This window comes from Monodelphis domestica, chromosome 2 (genome assembly GCF_027887165.1).
Source record: "Monodelphis domestica isolate mMonDom1 chromosome 2, mMonDom1.pri, whole genome shotgun sequence".
In the NCBI taxonomy this organism is placed as follows: Eukaryota; Metazoa; Chordata; class Mammalia; order Didelphimorphia; family Didelphidae; genus Monodelphis; species Monodelphis domestica.
In genome coordinates this window covers 62,261,246-62,282,691 of record NC_077228.1, presented here as the reverse complement: position 1 = coordinate 62,282,691, position 21,446 = coordinate 62,261,246, and the positions used below count along the sequence as shown (strand labels likewise).

The 21,446-nt window shown below is 40.2% G+C and overlaps 1 protein-coding gene across 11 annotated transcripts in view; it reads left to right on the top strand.

Annotated features, from left to right (window-relative positions):
* The window catches only part of ADCY10 (adenylate cyclase 10), a 136,553-nt gene that overhangs the window by 42,913 nt on the left and 72,194 nt on the right, over nucleotides 1-21,446 (top strand). For all 11 annotated transcript variants that reach the window (XM_007480714.3, XM_007480713.3, XM_016429938.2 and 8 more), the window contains 4 exons: nucleotides 1,058-1,176; nucleotides 8,179-8,255; nucleotides 10,515-10,704; nucleotides 13,008-13,063. In XM_007480714.3, coding sequence (XP_007480776.2) covers nucleotides 1,058-1,176; nucleotides 8,179-8,255; nucleotides 10,515-10,704; nucleotides 13,008-13,063 — 442 coding nt within the window. The remainder of the gene's footprint in view (nucleotides 1-1,057; nucleotides 1,177-8,178; nucleotides 8,256-10,514; nucleotides 10,705-13,007; nucleotides 13,064-21,446) is intronic.

Genomic DNA, 21,446 nt, shown 5'->3' with positions numbered 1-21,446 from the left:
ATAAGAACATGAACTAAGATGGAAGTGGCTGTGTGAATAGAAAAAAAGGGGTTATGTACGAGAAACATTGTAGAGATACTGTAATGGCGAGATGGTAAAAGTGATTGGCTACAAACATGGAGGAAGAGTGAGGAGTCAAGGATAATGCCCAGGGTATGAATCTGAAGGCTAAAAGATTGAAGATGCCTTCAGTGGACAGAATTAAGTTTGGAACAGATGTGAATTTGGAGGGGAAGATGATGAGATCCATTCTGCCTATAGACTGAATTCGAGATGTCTCTGGGATATCTACTTTGAAATATCTGATGGGTAGTTGGTGATACGAGCCTGAAGCTCAGAGGAAAAATCAGGATGACTAAAGGAGATGGCAAAGTGACTGAGAGAGAATGTAGGAAGAGAACTTTGAATAGCACAGTCATTTCCAAATATATCCTTCTCCTATCACCTACCCAGAAAGCCCTCCCTGGTATAATATCTGCTTATTCTTAGGTTCTTGTCTAGGGGGCAGATGTATAAAACACGGCCCACATTCATAGTAATTCTCCCCTCAGAATTATCTTTACAAAATGTCTCTGTCCCCAGTTAAAGAATAAATCTCTGCTCTCAGGACATGGTACCCAAAAAACTCAAATTACATCAGTTAACAGATTCAAAAGATTCCCAAAGCTAAGCAATACATTAATCATAAGGCGTAGAGGGATACGTGCTTCCTCTGGCCTGAGGACCAGGTTTTCGATGCTGCCTGACACCTACTCCTATGTGATTTGGGGCCAGGCATTCAACTTCTCTTGGCCTCAGTCCTCTCATCTGTAAAATGGGGAGGTTGGAGCACGAGGTCTCTGAAGTCCTTTCCAGCTCTAGGTCTATGTTCCTCTCATCTTCTCACCTATCAGGGTGGAATCCATAAAAGCCATCTTTGCAAGGGAAAGACAGCCAACTATTTGTGGCAAGGCAGAAGAAAGTCATTAAGACGAGATTCAGACATTCTTCTTTGTTCTCTGATGATCAATACCTAAAAACCCACCAGCTACTGTGTTTGCTTCCTCTCCTCCCACAGGGATGCTCCTTTCTTTGTGTATTTGGTTTCCCAGGAGAAAAGGCACCCGATGAGATTACCCATGCTTTGGAAAGCGCCATAGTCATATTTGACTACTGTTCTCAGATCTTCAAAATCAGGTGAGCACCAAGGGCCAAGTTCTCCCGGATGGGATGGGGAGATGGGCGGAAGAACAGAGCTTTGGGAAGGGATTGGACAGGCCACCGTGAAAGAGCAGAGTCATTAGGGGAGCCGAGGACAAGGACGGGATGTTGGCAGGGCAGAGCCAGAGCTGATTCTTTCCTTAGCACTCCATCTATTCAGGCCTACAGCAGAAGGCACAAGCTCTGGCTCAGCTCAGTGTTCTCCTGACTGACAGCCAGTGGGACAGTCATTCAGAGTTCAGGGCAGCAGAGGGATGGCCAGAGCATCACACTGGTATCCAAAGATATCAAAACACTGAAAAGGCCTGTATCACGTTGGCGAAATCCTGGGGGTTGGGGGGGAGGGGGGAGCCCTTCTGGAGAGACGAGGACATGGGACTGGCACTCCCTCCCCCAATGTAGCAGCTGGAGCTTAAGTAAGACCCACAGGATGAACCTTCCCTTGGCCCGTGATACTGTGACTAACGCTTAAGCAAGACCCACAGCTGAACATGGAGTAAGTAGTTGAAAAGCCATCCATGAAGCCTGGCTCTCTGCCAAGTCCTGAAGTTTCCTCTGGAGCCAGTGCAGCCCTGCCAGCTTCCCCTGGCAGTCGCCTTCCTTCCCTTCTCCCCAACTCTCCCTCCTCTGCTCCAGCCTCCCTTTGCCATGAGCCCTCTGGCAGGAAGGGCAGCCTGCCCTGGGATATACATCCTGCACAGACTTTGCAGTTTTATGCCTCCTTGTATTTTTAAAAATTAAACCCACATACAAACCTTACCTTCTGCCTTAGAATTGATACTAAGGTCGGGTTCCAAGGCAGAAGGGCTGGACAATGAGGGTTAAATGACTTGCCCAGGGTCACCCAGCTAGGACGTGTCTGAGTCCACATTTGAACCTAGGACCTTCCATCTCCAGAGCTGGCATTCTATCCACTGGGCCACCTACCCGCCCCTATAATCTTCCTTCCAGTCTTAGAATCAGTACTGTGTATTGGTTCCAAGACAGAAGAGCGGTCGGGGCTAGGCAATGGGGGTTAAGTGATTTGCCCAGGGTTACCCAGCTAGGAAGTGTCTCAGGGCAGATTTGAACCCAGGACCTCTCCTCTCTGGACCTGGCTCTTAGCCAGCTGCTCCTATAACTAACTCATCTTTTAAGATAAACCCATCCCCTCCTTGTCTAGATCATTTTTGGCTAATCTGATGAACTAACATCACTATCATGCCAATGAACACTAAAGAATGAGCATGGTGAGGATCTTTAACCTATGAATTTACCCTTTGAGGGGGAGCCTCCTGAGCCTCCTCCCTCTCTTTATAAATCCCAAAGCCTTGAGTTCAAATCCAGCCCCTCATTGTGTACTCCCTATCCCAGGGCAAGCCACTTAATCTTTTAATATTGCAGACACCGAATTAAGAGTATAAATTGCTGAGCAACCTCCACTTGGGTAAAGGGAGTTTCATAACTTCATGTTTTTCCAAACCATGAGCATCTCCAAAGAAAGTCTGTGTTCCCACAGGGGCTAACCTGGAAAATCAGTTCTTTGAACAAAGAGATTGATAACTAACGGAAATTTCAGGTATATGGCCAGTCATGTTGAGGGAATATATTTAAGCAAGTGGGCCTATCCTTGCCCCTGAAATCCCATCCAAACCCCAGAGAATAGTCTGCCTATGGGTTGGATTTAATGAATCTAGACTTGCCCAAAAAGAGCACCAATATTCTCTCATGGCAGGTATCAACCCGAAAAAACACAGAACTCCCAAAGTAGTTATAAGGAGGGTCTTTAATGGACGTAGGAAGATTCATCTGGGAAGATGCAGAACCTCAGTTGTGGGATTTGCAATGACCAATAGAATATAATGGGCTTCTATAGATTTTAGGAGAGGGGGAAGCACAGAGGTGAAGGCTAGAGTGATTGGACAAGGAATTACGGTTTTGATTGTCTTTAGCTGAATTCTGACTTGGGTAATGAAAAGGTACTGAAGGTTTATTGTTTAGTCTGAGACAAGGGTCGATCTTTGGGTTTATTGAAGATAGTTATCCAGGACAAGGGTCAAACAGAAAATGTGGTGGCCATGGGGTTTTTTGTTTTTCTTCTTCTTTTATAAATGTTTCAGCTTCTTTATAGAATAATAGTTACTTTGTTAGATGAGAATTAATTTCTATCTCAGGGAAGCCCGAGTTATGAATCTTGTCTTTTCCAATCTAAGTTATGACTGAACTAGGATCATCATCTTTTTTTTTTTTAATCCTTACCTTCTGTCTCAGAATCAATACTAATTATGAGAGATAGGCAATTGGGTTTAAGAGGTTAGATTTTGAACCCAGCTCCTCCCAACTCCAGGCCTGGTGATCTGTGCTACCTAACTATCCCTGGGTCACCATCTTTTGTCCCTGATTTTACTAATGACCAAAACATCAGAAGTCTCCCTGATAAGGGCTAGAGACAAGATGGATGATGAGATATGCCACAGCTATTGGTGTAAAATAAAGCAAAAAAAAGAAAATGAAAAAAAGAAAGAAAATGAAAAAAAATTATACTTCAGTTCTGCAGTCAGAATGAATCAATTCTCTCTCTCTGGAGATAGGTGGGTCAGTATTTTTCATCATTATTTCTTTGGGATTATTTTGGATTATTGTATAGATCAGAGTAGCTAAGTGACCATCATTACAATATTCTATCATTACAAAATTGCTCTCATTGTGTACAATGATCTGTTTCTGCTCACCGCTTATTTTTCAGTTCATGTAAGCCTTCCCAGGTTTTTCCGAAACTATCTTGCTCTTCATTTCTTATAGCATAATAGATTTCCATCATAATAATATACCACACTTGGTTGGCCATTCCCCAGTTGATGAACATTTCCATCATTTCCAATTCTTTGCCATTACAAGAGTTGCTATTAATTTTTTTTTTGTACATGTAGACCCTCTCCCCTTTCATCTCTTTGGGATATAGACCTAGTAGTGGTATTGTTGGGTCAGAGTATGTATGGTTTTATAGCCCATTATGTTCTCCATTATGGTTGGACCAATTCATAGCCCTGCCAACATTTCATTAGTGTACCCATTTTCCCACATCTCCTCCAGCATTTGTTAATTCTGATATACATGAAGTAGTACCTCAGAATTGTTTTAATTTACATTACTCTAATCGATAGTGCTTTAGAACACTTTTTTGTGTGACTATAAATAGTGTTGATTTCTTCTTCTGAAAATTGCCTATTCATGACTTTTGAACATTTATCATTTGGGGGATGGCTCTTATTTTAAAAAATTTAACTCAGTTCCCCATATATTTGAGAAACAAGGTCTTTATCAGAGGAACTTGCTATATATTTTTTCTTTTTTTTTATTTAAACATTATTTTATTTGGTCGTTTTCATACATTATTCATTGGGAACAAAGATCGTTTTCTTTTCCTCCCCCCCCCCCCCCGCCTTTCCCTCTCCCATAGCCGACGCATGATTCCACTGGTTATCACATGTGTTCTTGACTCGAACCCATTTCCCTGTTGTTGGAATTTGCATTATAGTGTTCATTTAGAGTCTCTCCTCAGTCTTATCTTCTCCAACCCTGTAGTCAAGCAGTTGTTTTTCATCGGTGTTTTTACTCCCACAGTTTATCCTCTGCTTGTGGGTAGTATTTTTTTTTAGATCCCTGCAGATTGTTCAGGGAAACTGCATTGATACTAATGGAGAAGTCCATCACCTTCCATTGTACCACAATGTATCAGTCTCTGTGTACAGTGTTTTCCTGGTTCTGCTCCTTTCGCTCTGCATCACTTCGTGGAGGTTGTTCCAGTCTCCATGGAATTCCTCCACTTTATTATTCCTTTGAGCACAATAGTATTCCATCACCAACATATACCACAGTTTGTTCAGCCATTCCCCAATTGAAGGGCATCCCCTCATTTTCCAATTTTTGGCCACCACAAAGAGCGCAGCTATGAATATTCTTGTACAAGTCTTTTTGTCCATTATCTCTTTGGGGTACAAGCCCAGCAGTGCTATGGCTGGATCAAAGGGCAAACAATCTTTTATCGCCCTTTGGACATAGTTCCAAATTGCCCTCCAGAATGGTTGGATCAATTCACAACTCCACCAGCAATGAATTAATGTCCCCACTTTGCCACATCCCCTCCAGCATTCATTACTTTGCATAGCTGTCATGTTAGCCAATCTGCTAAGTGTGAGGTGATACCTCAGAGTTGTTTTGATTTGCATCTCTCTGATTATAAGAGATGTAGAGCACTTTTTCATGTGCTTATTAATAGTTTTGATTTCTTTGGCTGAGAACTGCCTGTTCATGTCCCTTGCCCATTTGTCAATTGGAGAATGGCTTGATTTTTTGTACAATTGATTTAGTTCTTTATAAATTTGAGTAATTAAACCTTTGTCAGAGGTTTTTATGAAGATTGTATCCCAATTTGTTGCTACCCTTCTGATTTTGGTTACATTGGTTTTGTTTGTACAAAAACTTTTCAATTTGATGTAATCCAGATTATTTATTTTGCATTTTGTAACTCTTTCTAATTCTTGCTTGGTTTTGAAGTATTTCCCTTCCCAAAGGTCTGACATGTATACTATTCTGTGTTCGCCTAATTTTCTTATAGTTTCCTTCTTTATGTTCAAGTCATTCAACCATTTTGAATTTATCTTGGTGTAGGGTGTGAGGTGTTGATCTAAGCCTAATCTTTCCCACACTGTCCTCCAATTTTCCCCAGCAGTTTTTATGAAATAGTGGATTTTCTTGCTATATTTTTTAATACTATTTCATTGTCTATGGTACCTTTTAGTAAAATGTAATTTCCCTGATTATCTCTTTTAATTAGATCTATTTTTGCTTTTGCTTTGCCTTTGATCATGCTTGCTCCCTTCCTCTTTTTTTTACTTTAGTCAAAGCATAATAGCTTCTGCTCTGGCCCTTTATATTTTAACTTTGTATTTCTCTGTTTCGAGTGCATCTCTTGTAAACAACATGTTGTAGGATTCTAGTCAGCTATCTGCTTCCATTTTATAGGTGGGTTAATCCCATTCACATTCAGTTATGATTACTAAATGTATATTTCCATCCATCCTATTTTCTTCTGTTTATCCCTTCCTCTCTCTTTTTACCCTGTCCTTCTTTGATTCTGTTTTGCTCTTGACCACTGTCTCCCTTACTCCACCCTTTCTTTTATCACCCCTCTGACCCCTTTTGCTCATCTGCTTCGCCTTCTACTTTCCCTTTGGGTAATATAGATTTCCATACCTAACTGAGTGTATATATATGTCTTTTCACTTTGAACCAGTTTCAATAAGTGAGGTTCAAGTGCTGTCTGTCACCTCCCCATTTTCCCTTCCACTCTAATAATTTAACGTTCAAAGTCCTACATATCTTCATCATTGCATCTTAATCATAATACATACCAGGCCATCCCTTGCAACTATACCAGTATAATAGCAAAGCTGGATTTATAATTCTATAACTCCTTATCCAAGGCATTTTTCCAGGAAAAAATTATTTGTATTTTCTGGCAATGTCAAGAGGTATCTGCAAATACAGTCTTGCAAATATAGGAACAGTGAGGAATTAATAGCAGTTGGCAGATGGTAGTAAGGGAGGTGGTTTAACTTTAGACTAAAAGTAGTAGGCTTTATTTACTCTGTACCCAGTTTTATGCTTGCCTAGGAGGGGGTTGCAAAAGAAGTGTAAGTCTTGAGATAAAATACCTGCCACTGAAGAATTTATAATTGAAAGAGAGAGATGATCCAGTATAATTAAATCTAATAGACATTTTTTAAGTGCCTACTATGTATGAAGCCCAGGGCATGCTAGGTTCTATCAAGACCAAATGAAAAATAGCAATCTCCTCAGGCAGATTGCATTCTTCTACTAACAAACAATTGGCAAATGCTATAAAACACTATGTTGTCTTATATGCTAAGTTGTATTTTCACTACCTCCTCTCTTTGGATAAAGCATGGGCAATAGAAAAACATATCTCATTTGGAGAAACTTCCCTAGGACTGGGCATCTCTGCTTGGAGGTAGGCATTTTGAGTGTGGAAAAGGAATTTGTGTGGGCTTCCCAGTTTAGAAAGATTTTTATCTTCAGGAATTTGTTCATGAAATGCAAATCTCCCATGCCACATTTTGTATGCACAGAGAGAACCAGTAGCACAGGCTTTAAGGGCAAAGGGAAGTAGGGGAACCTCCAGGTTTCTAAGAGACTGAGTCTTGGCAGCAGACACAGACTGAAAATTCAAGGTGGGAAAGTAAAGGGAAGTGACATGAATTGGATTAGACTGAAACAAGACAGAAGAATTGAAGGGAAAAATGTTAAAGTCAAGGATTAAAAATGGAAACTTCCAAGTATAATGTTGGTGGTTCAATCAACAAAGATACATAAAAATAATAATCCCTCTCATCTTTCTGAGGCAGGGAGGGGGCACCATAGTGCACAGAGCACTGGGTCTAAAGTTAAAAAGATTTATTTAGCTGTTCCATCCTGGGCAAATCACTTAGCCTCTGTTTGCCTCTATTTCCTCTTCTGTAAAATGGGAATAATAATAGCACCTTCCTCCCAAAGTTGTTGTGAAGACTAAATGAGATAATAATTGTAAAGTCTTTAGCACACATAGTACCCAATGCAGAGTAAACACTAAATAAATATTAGTTATCATAATGATTATGATTATACATATAATGCCTGTGGTTGATAAATGAGATCTTTAGTGAACAACAGAACTAACAGAATTATGTACAGCTTCTAGAAATCTGACCCAGTAACCAAGGGTTTAGCCTCATTTTACCACCCCATCTCCACACCTGTTAAAAAAAAATCCCCTAAGAAAAACTATCAGTAAACCAAGTAGGAATGATATTTTCCACTTTTTTTCTCAGTTCCCTTTCTCCTTTCTCCCATTTTAATTTCCCTTTCCATTTTCTTCCTTTCCCATGAATAACATTTCATTTCTTCATGCCAACTCATTGTTGTTCTCTTGGTCATCAGGGTTGTGTCCATTGGGGTGGCCAGTGGAATAGTGTTTTGTGGAATTGTTGGCCATGCTGTGAGACATGAGTACACAGGTATGATACCTCTGGATGAATCGTTCCATCTCATTGCAAACTGTGTGCACTAAGGGGCTGTATGAAGATATCTTATTTGAGCTGTGGCAGTACCAGACTAATGAATGGGAAACAGTCAAGAAGTAAACATATCTTCATTTTCTTAAGAGATAATTCAGTCCTGAGAGTAATCCCACATTTCCCTCCTGCAAAGAGATTCCCCAGTACCCCCCCCAAACAAGCATGTATATACTGTGCACCCCTTTATATATTCCCAATTCTATGATTTTCCTCAAAAAAGTTACAATAGTTAACATTTCTATAATGCCTTGACCTCAAAACTGTTGTGAGGGCAACAGAAAGGTGTTAGTGTTCTGATTTTGGCACCCAATTGAGCCATCAGCAAACATTTATTAAGCACCTATTCTTTTTCGAGCTGGGATTATAAAGAATGAAACAATCTTAGTTTTGTAGGCACTTGCCCTTTAATTTAAGAAACAAATTATACACACATACATACACAAATACATATGTATGAATGTATGGAGGAAGAGACAGAGACAAAGAATAAATATAAAGACAATAAATGCAAATAAATAAAAAAGGAGTTAAATACAAGTTTAGTATATAGTTAGGGAAGGATCAGGAGGAGAGGTTTCATGGGGATCATGATAGTATCTGCCAGGGTTGTCGTTAGAATCAAATAAGATATTTGTAAAACATTTAGCACATACAGCATATGTGCATGTGCACCCACACATATACATATAAGATGTATATATACACATCTTTACACATACATAGTTAATAAATGCCATTCTCTTTCCTTCCCTCCCTCCTTCCTTCTTTCCTTCCTGATACAGGATGCTAACCCGAAGGGATGGTGGGCTCTAATGTTTGAGGACAATAGGAAACAGACTACTAGATAGGGAAGAGTTGAATGGTGGGATGGAGTGGGGATGACTGAGGGAAAAGTTTGCTGGAGAAGACAGAAGAAGATGGAATCAAGACCCTCACTTATAGTAGGGCTGACTAGGATAAAGAAAAAGAAAATGGAGGATGTCATCAAGTATCTTTGAGATGAAGAAAGGCTCAGAAAGTTTAAGTGAACCATGATCAGACTACTAGGAAGGACTGACACTGGAATACCAGTTTGGGTCTTTTGTGGTTGCAAATCTAGTAAATGTTCAATTGGGGAAGCATGGTGGAATGGATGGAGTCAGGATACTCTAGGGTCCAAATCCCTTCCTAACCCTCAGAAGAGGGATGCCTACATTTCCAGGCTTCTTACACCTTACTCCCAGACACATGGATGTTCCATGAACAAGACACTCCCACTCTTTGCTCTGGACGTTTTCTCTGACTGTGTTCCATGCTTGGAATGACTGTCTCCCATGCTGGGTCCCCTCTTCAACTCTGCCTATTGATCTCCCTGGCTTCTCTTAAGGCCAAACTAAAATCCTACCTTCTATAAGGTAGTCCCCATCTCCTCTGAATTCCAGTGTCCAGTGCTTTCCTTTTGTTAATTATTGCCTATTTATCTTTTTTTTTTGCAGTTTATATATAATTGTTTGCATATTGTTTCCCCAGTGAGATTATGACCTCCTTGAGGGTAGTGACTCTCTTAAGCTTCTTTTGCATCCCCAGCATTTAGCATAGTACCTAGTACATAGTAGGTGCCTAATAAATGTTTATTGAATTAAATTGAATTCAACCTCAAGCAATCCACCTGATATATCTGAACTTCAATTTAATCAGTTGTAAGAGTATGATAACAAGACCTGTACTATCAGGCTCTCCAAGGGAAAGTGAGAATCAAATGCCTCCATGTCTATAGCATTCTCCTAACCTTAATGTGTCACATAAATGATAATAGTCATCATTATATGATATGTTAGTGTATATATTAGTATTTAACACATTATACATAACACAGATCACATAGTATATAACACATATTCATATTTAACACAATATTATATATTATACTATCTGCTTCTCTTTAAGTGGATACCTTTCCAGGATAGTGATTAAATACCCAAGACCTCATAAGGAAAATGGAGAGTTCATCTTGCTTTATAATTGAAAGTGGATCATCTGTATTCTGATATATTGCCATTGCCCAAATAAGAGAGTGCTTCAAAGCATGTATGGGTTGTATATGGGTTGCGTATACCAGAAGTTGGAATGCCATTGGGGGAAGGGAGGATTATTTGAGAACAAGACCACCTTCAGATGTAACGGTCAATGTTCTTCCCTTCTTTCTCTTTTGTGACACAGTCATTGGCCAAAAAGTCAACATTGCCGCCCGGATGATGATGTACTACCCTGGAATTGTGACCTGTGACTCCGTGACCTACAGCAGCTGTGGCCTCCCTTCCTACTTCTTTAAAGAGCTCCCAAAGCAGCATATGAAAGGTGTTGCAGAGCCTGGACCAGTCTATCAATGCCTGGGCCTTAATGAAAAAGTGTGAGTATAACATCCTGGGTTGCCCCCATTATCCATTTGGGAAAACTGGGCACCATTCCCCTCTTCCAAGACCACTGATCATCCCTCGCCCCCAAACCAGGAACAGGCTATCAGAACACTTCACTATTCCCTCTACTGACCTAATCTGATGTCATTCAGCACCAGGAGGGTCTAGAGCCTTCCCCAAATCCAAAAGTCCCTGGCCGATACCCTCAATCCGATCTCATCCAACAAGTGTTTATTAAGTGGGTAGCACACCAAAGTTAGGTGTTGGGGATACAAAGACAAAATGAAAAACAGTCTGCCCTGGAGCACGGGGTCAGGGGAGGGGAGGGGAGGAATAGGACAGAGTGGGGAGTATGTGAGCAGATGAGTATATACAGGATTCTTTGAGAGAGGTGGGAACCTTCTGCAGCAACCAGGAAGATCAGGAAAGGCTGCTCATAGGAGGTAGCCCTGAGCTGAGATGCAAATGAAAGCCAGTGGTTCTAAGAGGTAGAGGTGGGGAGGGTATGTCTTCTATGCATGGGAGATGGGCTAGATAGACAAAGGTAAGAAAACAGATGGAATACTGAATGTGCAGAGTAGCAAACAGGATACTTTTGGGAAGTTGTCATATGTGTAATAAACCTAGAAAGAGAATGGTTCCAGAGGGTAAAAGACTTTATTTCAATGCTAAGCTGAAGAGTTAATATTTTGTCCAAAAGGTAATAGGGAGCCTCTGAAGGTTCTTGAGAATGGGAGTGCAATGTCTGTTTTCCTCAGTTTCCTCAATTGTGTAACGGGAAGAATAACACTATCAGATTATTGGGAAGATCAAATGAGATAATATTTGTAAAGCATTTAGAACAGTACCTGGAACATAGTAGGTGCTTTAAAAAGCTTTTTCTCTTTCCTTTATTCTATTCAGTCACTGATAAACTCTAGAGATACAAAAATAGGCAAAAGAATCTCAGACCCTGTCCCTTCCTCAAAAAGCATACATCAAAATGGGAGAGATAGCATGTCAATAACTAGGTACCTATAAGATATATACAGAGTAGATGAAGGCACTCTGCAAAGGGATTAGCAGAGGAGGAAGAGGAAAGATGGGAAAGACCTCCTGTAGAAGGTAGGGTTTGTGCTGAGCCTTTAGGGAAGTCCAGAAGAACCAAGAGGCAAAGGTGAGAGGAGCTTTCCAGTTATGGGGGCCTGCCAACACAAAGGCCAAAAAAGCAGCCAAGTGACATATTTGAGGAATTGCAAGTAGCACTGAGGAATGCATGGAGAGGAGTAAAGTGGAACCAGACTAGAAAGGTAAGACCAATATAATTGTCTTTCCCTTTTATTTAGGTATATATAAAGATTCTGAGAGGTTCATAGGTTTCACAATACACACACACACACACACACACACACACACACACAAGAACCCTTGCTTAGTTAACACTTGGGTCTAGTCTCACTAATAGGCACAATGTTTGCTTTCCTTGCCACAAACTAGGAGAGGAAGAGCACAAACTCTGACCCTGGATTAAATATAACATCAGAAATCAGGATACATCACGGAGGGGGGGGGGGCAGGCATAGACTTAAGACTGATCACTCTTGAGCCAACAGCTTGAAAAAGACTATGGGGCTAGACCCTGTGGGACGAGTCTAGTTATGTCCCCTGGACGTTCATCAAAGCACCAAGGAGTGTATTCTCCTGCCCTTGCTGTCCTCCACAGGGTAGATGCCTAGAGAAGAACACAGCATAGAGATCCTCCCCCCCCCCCTACATTATGTGGTTCTGGTCTCCAGGCCAAAGATGTGGATTCATGGTCCTTAGTTCTAGTCCTTAGTGGGTCCGTAGTTCCTAGTCCAGTGAGCCATACCATACTGATAATGCCTATAGCCAAGGAACAATGATGTCAGACCATTCCCAAGTCATAGAACATTCCAGAACAGAAAGTGACCCCCACTCCTGTGGCAAATTCCCTAGACCTTCTAAAGATGTGATTTGGTACTGCAGGGAGATCCTAGAAAAACAGTTTCTTGAGAACTAGGAGTTTGTGTTCATTGGTCCTACACTATGGGTTGGGTCTTCCTAGAAGAGAAGACAATTATAGTAGAAATCTTGTTTTCCTTCCTGTACCTTCTCTTAGAAAGTAAAGAGACACTTTTATATCCTGTACATACCCTCCTCCCATTTTAGGGTCCTTACTCTACCACCTTTTCAGGAAAGAAGAATCTTTATGCTAAAGAAGGGACTTTCAGGACATTAAGACTTACTCTTAGCAAATAAGTGTCTAGAATCTGACATGTCTTTTTCTTCCCAATAGAATGTTTGGCATGTCAGCTCTCAACTTTTACAGATATAAGGGTTATCCTCTACTGGGTAAGTAATGAGACCATGATTTTTCTTTTTCTTTTTTTTTAATTTGGAAATTTTTATTTAATTAATTTAGAATATTTTTCCATGGTTACAAGATTCATGTTCTTTCCCTCCCCTCCTACCACCCCTTTCCTGTAGGCAACGAGCAATTCCACTGGGTTTTACATGTGTCATTCATTGATCAAGACCTATTTCCATATGATTAATATTTGCACCAAAAATGATCATTTACAGTTTATATTCCCAATCATATCCCAATCAACCCATGTGACAAAGCAGTTGTTTTTTTCCTGTGTTTCTATTCCCACAGTTCTTCCTCTGAATGTAGTGTTCTTTCTCATGAGTCCCTCAGAACTGAGACTATGATTTTTCTGAAAGCTGTGATCTTCCCCATACACCTATTTTCTGTGTTCCTCTATCCATATATGAAGACTTCTCCAAGAGTTGTCTATTCCTTTTAGCAGTTTTCTGGCTCATCCTTCATGATCAGTCTTAACTACATCCACATCCATGACAGATAAGTGTAAAATTGGGACAGCATCCTTTTCTAAAGAATTTCTGGCTTCTCCTTTCCAAGCTTCCAGTTTTAGAAGGACAGTTGCTTTCTTCCCTTGTGCATTGGAAGGAATGAACTGATTTCCAAATACTGAGGCTTCTTGATAGGCTAGTCTACTAAGTAGGTTATTACAGCATTTCCCATAGAATCAATATCTTCCTTAGGAATAGTCTTCTTCCTAGCTGCCACTGGGCTCAATCTTAATAGTGTGAGTCTCTCCTCTGCTTAATCCATTGTCCCTACCTTAACTCTTCCAAAGCAGAATTCATCTTGTAGAATAAATCAGAGATGCAAGAAAAGAGTTAAAGCAGTTAGGCCCCATAAATTTAGAGATGGAAAGGCGACTTAGAGTCATTTAGTATTATCTTCTCATTTTAAAGATGAGAAAACTGAGTCCAGACAGATTAAGTGATTTGCCCAAAGTCAGACAGCTAATAAATGGCAGAGACAGGATATGAGCCCTTGATTCCAGGCTCCAAGTCCAAGGTTCTTTTCATTGTACTGTGTTGTCCTCTATTTTGAGGTTCCATTAATGTATTCTAATCTGAGTCCTGCTCCATACACTCCAGCATCAAACCACCCAGTTTCTGGCAAACATACTAAAGGGAAACAACAAATAAACATATGTAGAAAGCAAATAGAAGGTCATTTTGCAAGGGGGAGACACTAGTAGATAGGAGAGGGGTGGTACAGAATCAGGAAAGTCTTAAGTAGGAAGTAGCCCTCGAACTGAGCTTTGAAAGAAACCAAGGATTCTTGGATCTGGTGATAAAGGGGGATTCTGGTCCTTAGATAATGTATATAAAGAGAAACTGTAAAAACGCCCCTGTTATATATTGTTGTTCCATAGGGTCCTTTGAAATGTCAGATCTTTCAAAACAAGGATCCTCATTTTTCTATTTGTCTGCTCAAAATCTAGTGCAGAGCCTGGAACATAGGAGATGCTTGTTGATTACAAATTGATTCATATTAGCCCATTGTTTTCTTTTTGGTTCCTGGCTCTATGACTCAATGTGTTTGCTATCCCCTCTGGTTTAATGTTACCTGCAAATATGATAAGCCTTCATCTAACTCAATGACAAAAAATTAAAATTAAAAAAATTAATGTGGGACTAAGCAGAGATCTTAAAGACATTCCATTAAAGACCTCCCTCTAAATTGAAATCACCTCATTAATGACCAGACCTTGATTCTAATCATTGAAACTTGTTTTAAATCCCTACCTCATAAGCCCCCAGGGATGTGTTTACCCTTGATATTCAGCCATATGACCAAATAAGTTAAAAACAGAGACATTTAATGAAATGACCTGACAAAAGTAGCCCATGCAGTTTGATCTGACTTAACTGACTTGACCCAGACCTATTTATATGATGGCTCTCCCATTAATGCTCCCTGAAAGCAAGGACTATCTTTTGCCCTTTTATTTTTGCATCCTTGGAACTTGGCACAACACCTGATCCCAAGTAGGCCATAATAAATGATTGTTTACTTGACTTGATTTTGATAACTGAGATTGTAAGTGTAGCATTATTGGCAAGATTGCCATTTCTAAGTAAATGGATTCTTCTTTTCACATATGACAGATTTGTCTCCTTATCCATGGTAATCAATTTTCTTTTGTCACAAGACCTAGAAGAACAAATGGTTATGTACTTCAGTTGTCCTCCATGTTAATAAATGTGCTTTCAAATTCCACTGACAGATTATTTCAGTGCGGAAAGTCTTTATGATGAGCCCATAGAAGGCCATGGACTTGTAGAATCATAACATTTTAGAGTTCAATGGACCCTCAGGTCATCTAGTCTTATCAAGTACCTGAATAGGAATCTCATCAGCAACATCTCCAAGGAGTAGTTATCCAATCTCCACTTGAAGACCTCCAGTGAAGAAGAATTCAGTATCTTCTCAAAACATCTTGTTCCAATTTTGGAACCCTCTAATTTCCAGGAAATTAGCCAGACCCACAGAACCTCAGGACTGGATGGGACCTGAGGGCATATTATCCAACCTGGGCCTGAATAAGAATAAATTCTGCATTTAAGTGATCATTTAGCCTTCTCTAGAAGAAATAACTCACTCCTTCCAAAGGCAGGCAGTTATGTTTCTGAATGGTTCTAATGGGAAGCTTTTCTCCTTTTAAGACTCAACCTACCTCTCTCTGAAGTGTTCACTCTCTTTTTGCTCCCAGTTTTGCCCTATGGAGCCATGGAGACCAAGGATAATCCCTCTTCCACAAGTCAGTTAACAAGTCAGTCTTCTCAATTTTAAAATTCCCATTTCCTGCCATTATGTCAAGGTGACTATTTCCCCTGGGTCTTCCCTAAGACTCTTGACCTACACAGAGCAGCCCAAGAATGCCATCTACTCCTGACCTGACATATAGAAAAACATTTGGCTTCTGAGTATTTTACCACTCATGAATGGTTCCCCCAAAAGGTTGTGGTGTCTCTCTTGATGCCTTTATCATTTCTCTGGATTCTGCCCAGCTTGTCCATTTCTTTCCTGAAATATGTCACCAAGAGCTAAGCATAATGCTCCATCCAGACCAGTTCAGTCCAGAGCTGTCACCTTCCTAATCCTTGACAGTTCTGCCTCTCACTGCAGCCTAAAATCACATTAGCTTTCCTGGATGCCACATCACACTGTTAACTCATGTAATAATTAGAATAATAGCATTTAATCTAACACTTTTAAGCTTTGCAAGACATTCTAGATGTGATTTCATTATCATCAAAACAAAGGAGTGAAGTAGGTGCTCTTATTTTCTTCATATTACAGATGAGGAAATGAAAGAGGGTAAGTGACTTGCTCAGGGTCATACGGTTTTTAAGTATATGAGGCAGGCTTCAAACTCAGGTCTTCCTGACTCCAAGTCTAGCTCTCTATCCACAGAGCCACCTAGCAGTCTCATGGTGAGCATGTAGTCTACTAAAAATCTCAGATTTTTTTTAAATCAACTTCTGTTCAGCCATGTTTTTCTCATTATGTATTTGTAAAGTTGTTTTTCTAAAATCCAGTGTGAGACCTTATATTTATTACTATTAAAATTTTATCTTTGTTGATTTTGCTCAGCATTCTATCCTGTCATTATCTTTTTTGACTACTAATGACCCCATTTGTAAAATTCTCTTCCTCCTCAAATTACATATTTAATTCTCTGCGTACATATTGTATCCCCTGTAGCCTCATCCTCCTTTTAAGCAGGGATTGTTTTGTTTCTTGTCTTTCAATCCACAGACTCCAACAAAATGTCTTTCACTAAATCAATGTGCTCAAAATGTCAACTCCAACATATTAATGGTTCTCTAAGATTTATAACATCTGCAAATTTGATAAACATTCCAACTATGCCTTTAAGTCATTGATAAAATATTAAATGAAATAAGAACATAAATTTAGTGTTAGAAGGGAGCCTGGAGACCTTTCATTTTACAGATCTGGAAACAAAGGCTGAAAGAGGTTAAAGAGGCTTGCTAGGATCCCATTGCTAGTAAGGGTCTGAGACAGGGTTTGAACGCAGTTCTCCTGAGCCCTCAAGGTCCACTAATCTATCCACTGTCCCACCTACAATTCTTCTAACAAGTGGTCATGTTGGCCTTTCCTTAAAGATCTCTTGCAGTGATGACACAGAGCCATTAATAAATATTCTTTGGGTCTATCCATTCAACCAGTTCCAAAGCATCCTCTCAGTATGATTATATGGCCCACACAGAGAGCAGAAGAGATTTTATCAAATTCTTTGTTGAAATCTTAATATACTAGGTATGGAGTGTGTCCATAATCCATCAGTCTAGTAATCCCATCAGAAAAGGAAATGAGATCAGTCTAGTATGGAGTGTTCTTGGTAAAGTTATGCTGACTTGTGAGTTCTACTTCTTTTTTCAGACATTCTCTAACTTTTGCTTTAATAATATACTTTATTATTTGGCCAGGAATCAGACACCCTCACTGTCCTATTGCTTACAGCTTCTGTTCTCTTATCTCTCTTGAAAATCAGGACAATTCAATGGGTAGAGGATGGAGTAGAGAGAGGAAGAGATTTTAGAATGGATAATAAAATTGAAATTTTAAAAATCATATACTCTATTTTTTTAAAATAGGACATTTGTAGTTAGAATGGTCCAATGGATAGAAGTCAGGAATCAGGAATTAGGAATATCTAGGGTCAAATCCTGGCCCATATACTTAATAGCTTTGTGACCATGGTCACTTGACCACTGCCTGCCTCAAGTTCTTCCTCTGTATCCTGTAAAAACAGGATAATAATAGGACCTACTTTCCTTGATGGTTATGCGGATATTAAAGGAGATATTTGTCAAGTGCTTTGCAAACCCTAAAGCACTATATAAATGCTAACTATTCTTTTCCTTTCCTGTTGCACCTCTTTAATTCTCTACAATCTTTCAAAGATCCCTAGCAGTGCTTCAGCAATCCCATCTGTTCTTTCAGAACTCATGATGGACATTCACTCACTCTTCTCTTCCTAGCACCTTGGTTAATTCAGGGTTCCAGCTCACTATTAGCTAGTTCTCCTGTCTTTTTCAGGTCCAGGGTCATTTTCCTGGCCAGAGAAGTCCCTCATTACCATCATCCTTATCACTTTCTACTAAGAGGCAGGTAGGTGGTACAGTGAGTGCTGGGTCTGAAGTCCCAAAGACCTGAGCTCAAATGTAGCCTCAGACACTTAAGAGCTGTGCGAACAAAGGCAAATCCTTTAAACACTGCTTGCCTCAGTTTCCTAAACTGTAAAAATGAGGATAGTAATAGCACTTGCCTTCTGTGCCTGGTAAAGCTCTTGCCACATAGTAGGCACTCAATTAATGCTCAGTAAAGTTCGGAAACAACAAATCCCGAGGCTTCTCCAAATAGACTCCCATCTAACAGCTTTTACTTGTGGAGTTGCTCTTTAAATTCATGTAAGACTTTATCATTATCAAATTTCATCTCAGCAGATCTAATTCAGTATTCTAGCTTACCAAGGTCTCTTTGAGTCTGGTCTCTGCCATGTATGTTAGCCCTTGTCCAGTCCAGCTCCCTCTACCTCCCCCACAAGGATGACGTGAGAGACTTTGCTAATATGGCGGTTGGCCCAACACCTCTAGATTGGGGCCAGAGATCATCTGGGAGTCAATGACCTTTAGCTGCCTTGAATGTCTGCCAGACATTCAATGGTCTGTCTCCTCACCAAGCATGAAGAAATAGGTTCTCTGTGCTGTCATTTCACTCCTATCTCCGATTCCTCAGCAACAATTCTATTTTGGGCTCTAGCCTAAAGTGACCTGATTTGGGGGGGGGGAGGTGGAAAAAGTTACAGGGAGTACCAAAAAGAATCAACTCTGGAACAGTTTTATTCCCCACACAGAAAAGGGAATGTAAAGCAATTAAGAATCAAAGGCTGATTGCAATCAATTGAGATACTGAGATGCCAGCCTCCTTGGGAACTTTGCAGGAGGGCTCCTCATTAGCTCTCTTACATTTTCATCTCTACTGAGGGAGAACAGCCCAATCAGGGCCACGTGGGCTTTTTTTTTTTCTCTTTCTGGCAATTTCTCTCCAAGTGACTCCTTCTCTCTCAGCCAATTAGCCTCTGCCTCTCTTGCTGCAGCTGTTGTCACCAGCAACTGTTTGGAGTAACTGATACCCCACCGCTCTGGTGCCTGCAAAGGGAGGGGAAGACGCCAGCTGCTTTTGGAGATCTCAAGAGACCCACTCCCATAGGAAAGGAACCACCAAAAGGCAGAAGTCCCAACCCAGACTTGCGTAGGAGGACATGCAGCTTAGGGGCTGGCTGGTGGGAAGAAAATCATGACACCCTGATTCTGAATCTCCATACTCTCCAGCTTCCAGCATCCTCCTTGCTCCTTAAGGCTGAGGTGGGAAGAGAGCCCAGCGGGCTGGAATTGCTCCATTAGTATATATAAACAGAATTCCTGCTTAGCAGCCAACTAAATATGTCTTCACAGAAGATAGGAAGTTGTCAAAGCTTATTTCTATGCTTATGCAACAGAGGAAGAGGGAAGGGCCCCTCTATCGCATATTCCCCGAAAGGTGATAAACTTGGGGATTCTTTGTTAAATTCTAGATTAAAGCATATCTATATTATTCCTCCAATCTAGCAGCCTTGTTAACCAATACAAAAGGGAAGTGAATTTTTAGTTTGGCATGACCTGGTCTGTATGGAATGGTACTCTTTGTGACCATTGCTTCTTTTTTCAAATGTCCATTAGTGATCCTAGAATTTTTGTCAGGAATTTGAGTCAAGCTCATGGGTCCTATAGTTTAAAGATTCAGTTTGGGATAGGTAGGTGACTCAGTGGGCAGAGTGCCAGGTCTGGAGATGGGAGGTCCTGGATTCAAATCTACTTAGCTGTGTGGCCCTTGGCAAGTCACTGAACCTCACTTCCTAGCCCTTACTACTCTTCTGCCCTGGAACCTATTCTTAGTATCAATTCCAAGACAGAAAGTAAAGGGTTATTTTTTTTTTTAAGATTCCATTTTCTTCAGTCTTTTGAAAATTGGGACACCCTTTCTCTTTCTTGAATCCCATACTAGTTCTCTTGTTGTGCACAATATTTCAAGATGATTGATTCTCATGCCCCAGCAAACACATCTTTCAGGGTTTTTTTTTGTTATCCTGAGGCCCCCTTACTCTGGACAGATGACTTGGTCTCATGAAAGGAAGGTCCGGTCTCTCTTACCATCTCCTAACTTATCTTTGGTACCAAATCCCTAATAGTTATTTTTAGTCTGTCCTTTCTGGTACAAAAACATTCTTGGCAGAGAAAACAGAGCACAATGAGTTGAACAACTCTGCCCATTTTTCTACTTTTCATTATCTGACATCATCTCATCATCCCTGAACAATAGTCCTTCCTAGTCTCCCTTTAAGTCTTATCCTTTCCCTAATATAATTTTTTAAAAAAATCCACAACACTATTCAAACCTTTTTTGCCATCCTTAATTTTCCTTAGAAAAAATCCTTACTTTCTGTCTTAGAATCAATACTGTGTATTGAAAGCAGTAAAAGCTAGGCAACGGGGGTTAAATGACTTGCCCAGGTCACATAGGAAGTGTCTGAAGCCAAATATGAACCCAAGACCTTCTGCCTCCAGGCATGACTCTCAATCTACTGAGCCCCTTGCTGCCTCCTTTATAGCTTTTCTTCTTGACAGCTACAATTCATCATGAGGTTTGGTAGTTTGATATTATTTAGAGATTGTGCCAAACTCTTAGATTCCTTCTCTTTTACCTATTTTTGCTTCTATTGTCTTACTACATGTCTTTTTAAAATGTTTTAAATTTTTATCTTTTGCTTCTTCATATGTTTAGAACAAATCTAAGTCAGGTGATGAACTCCCTATCCACAAGACTCTTTAGACAACTTCACCTTTTTCCTTCCCCTTTGAAATTGGATTGGAATGTGCGAGTCTGTGCAGGGAAATAATTTAAATTCTCTGATTTGTGGCTATAGAACATCACTGGAAGAATATTGTACAATCATATAACTATCTTCTCTATAGTGAGAATGAGAGGCAAAGTACAAGGGGTTATGCGAGACTGAGAGGATTGTCTTATTCTCCCATTCCCAACTTGTTCGAGGTGTATTTAGACTACAGAGGTTAAATCAAAATGTGAAGGATTACAGTCCTGAGTCCTTACTGATTTAAAGGTGTTGAGACTATCTTTATACCCATGATCTCTTTGCCCACAAAATTCAATGCTACTTTTTCCTAATCCTCATTCTTCCTTACCTATTTGCTTCCACTTCTTCAACTCCAGCTTTCCTCCTTTTCCTTGTGTCATCCTCTATATTCTTTTGCTCCCTTG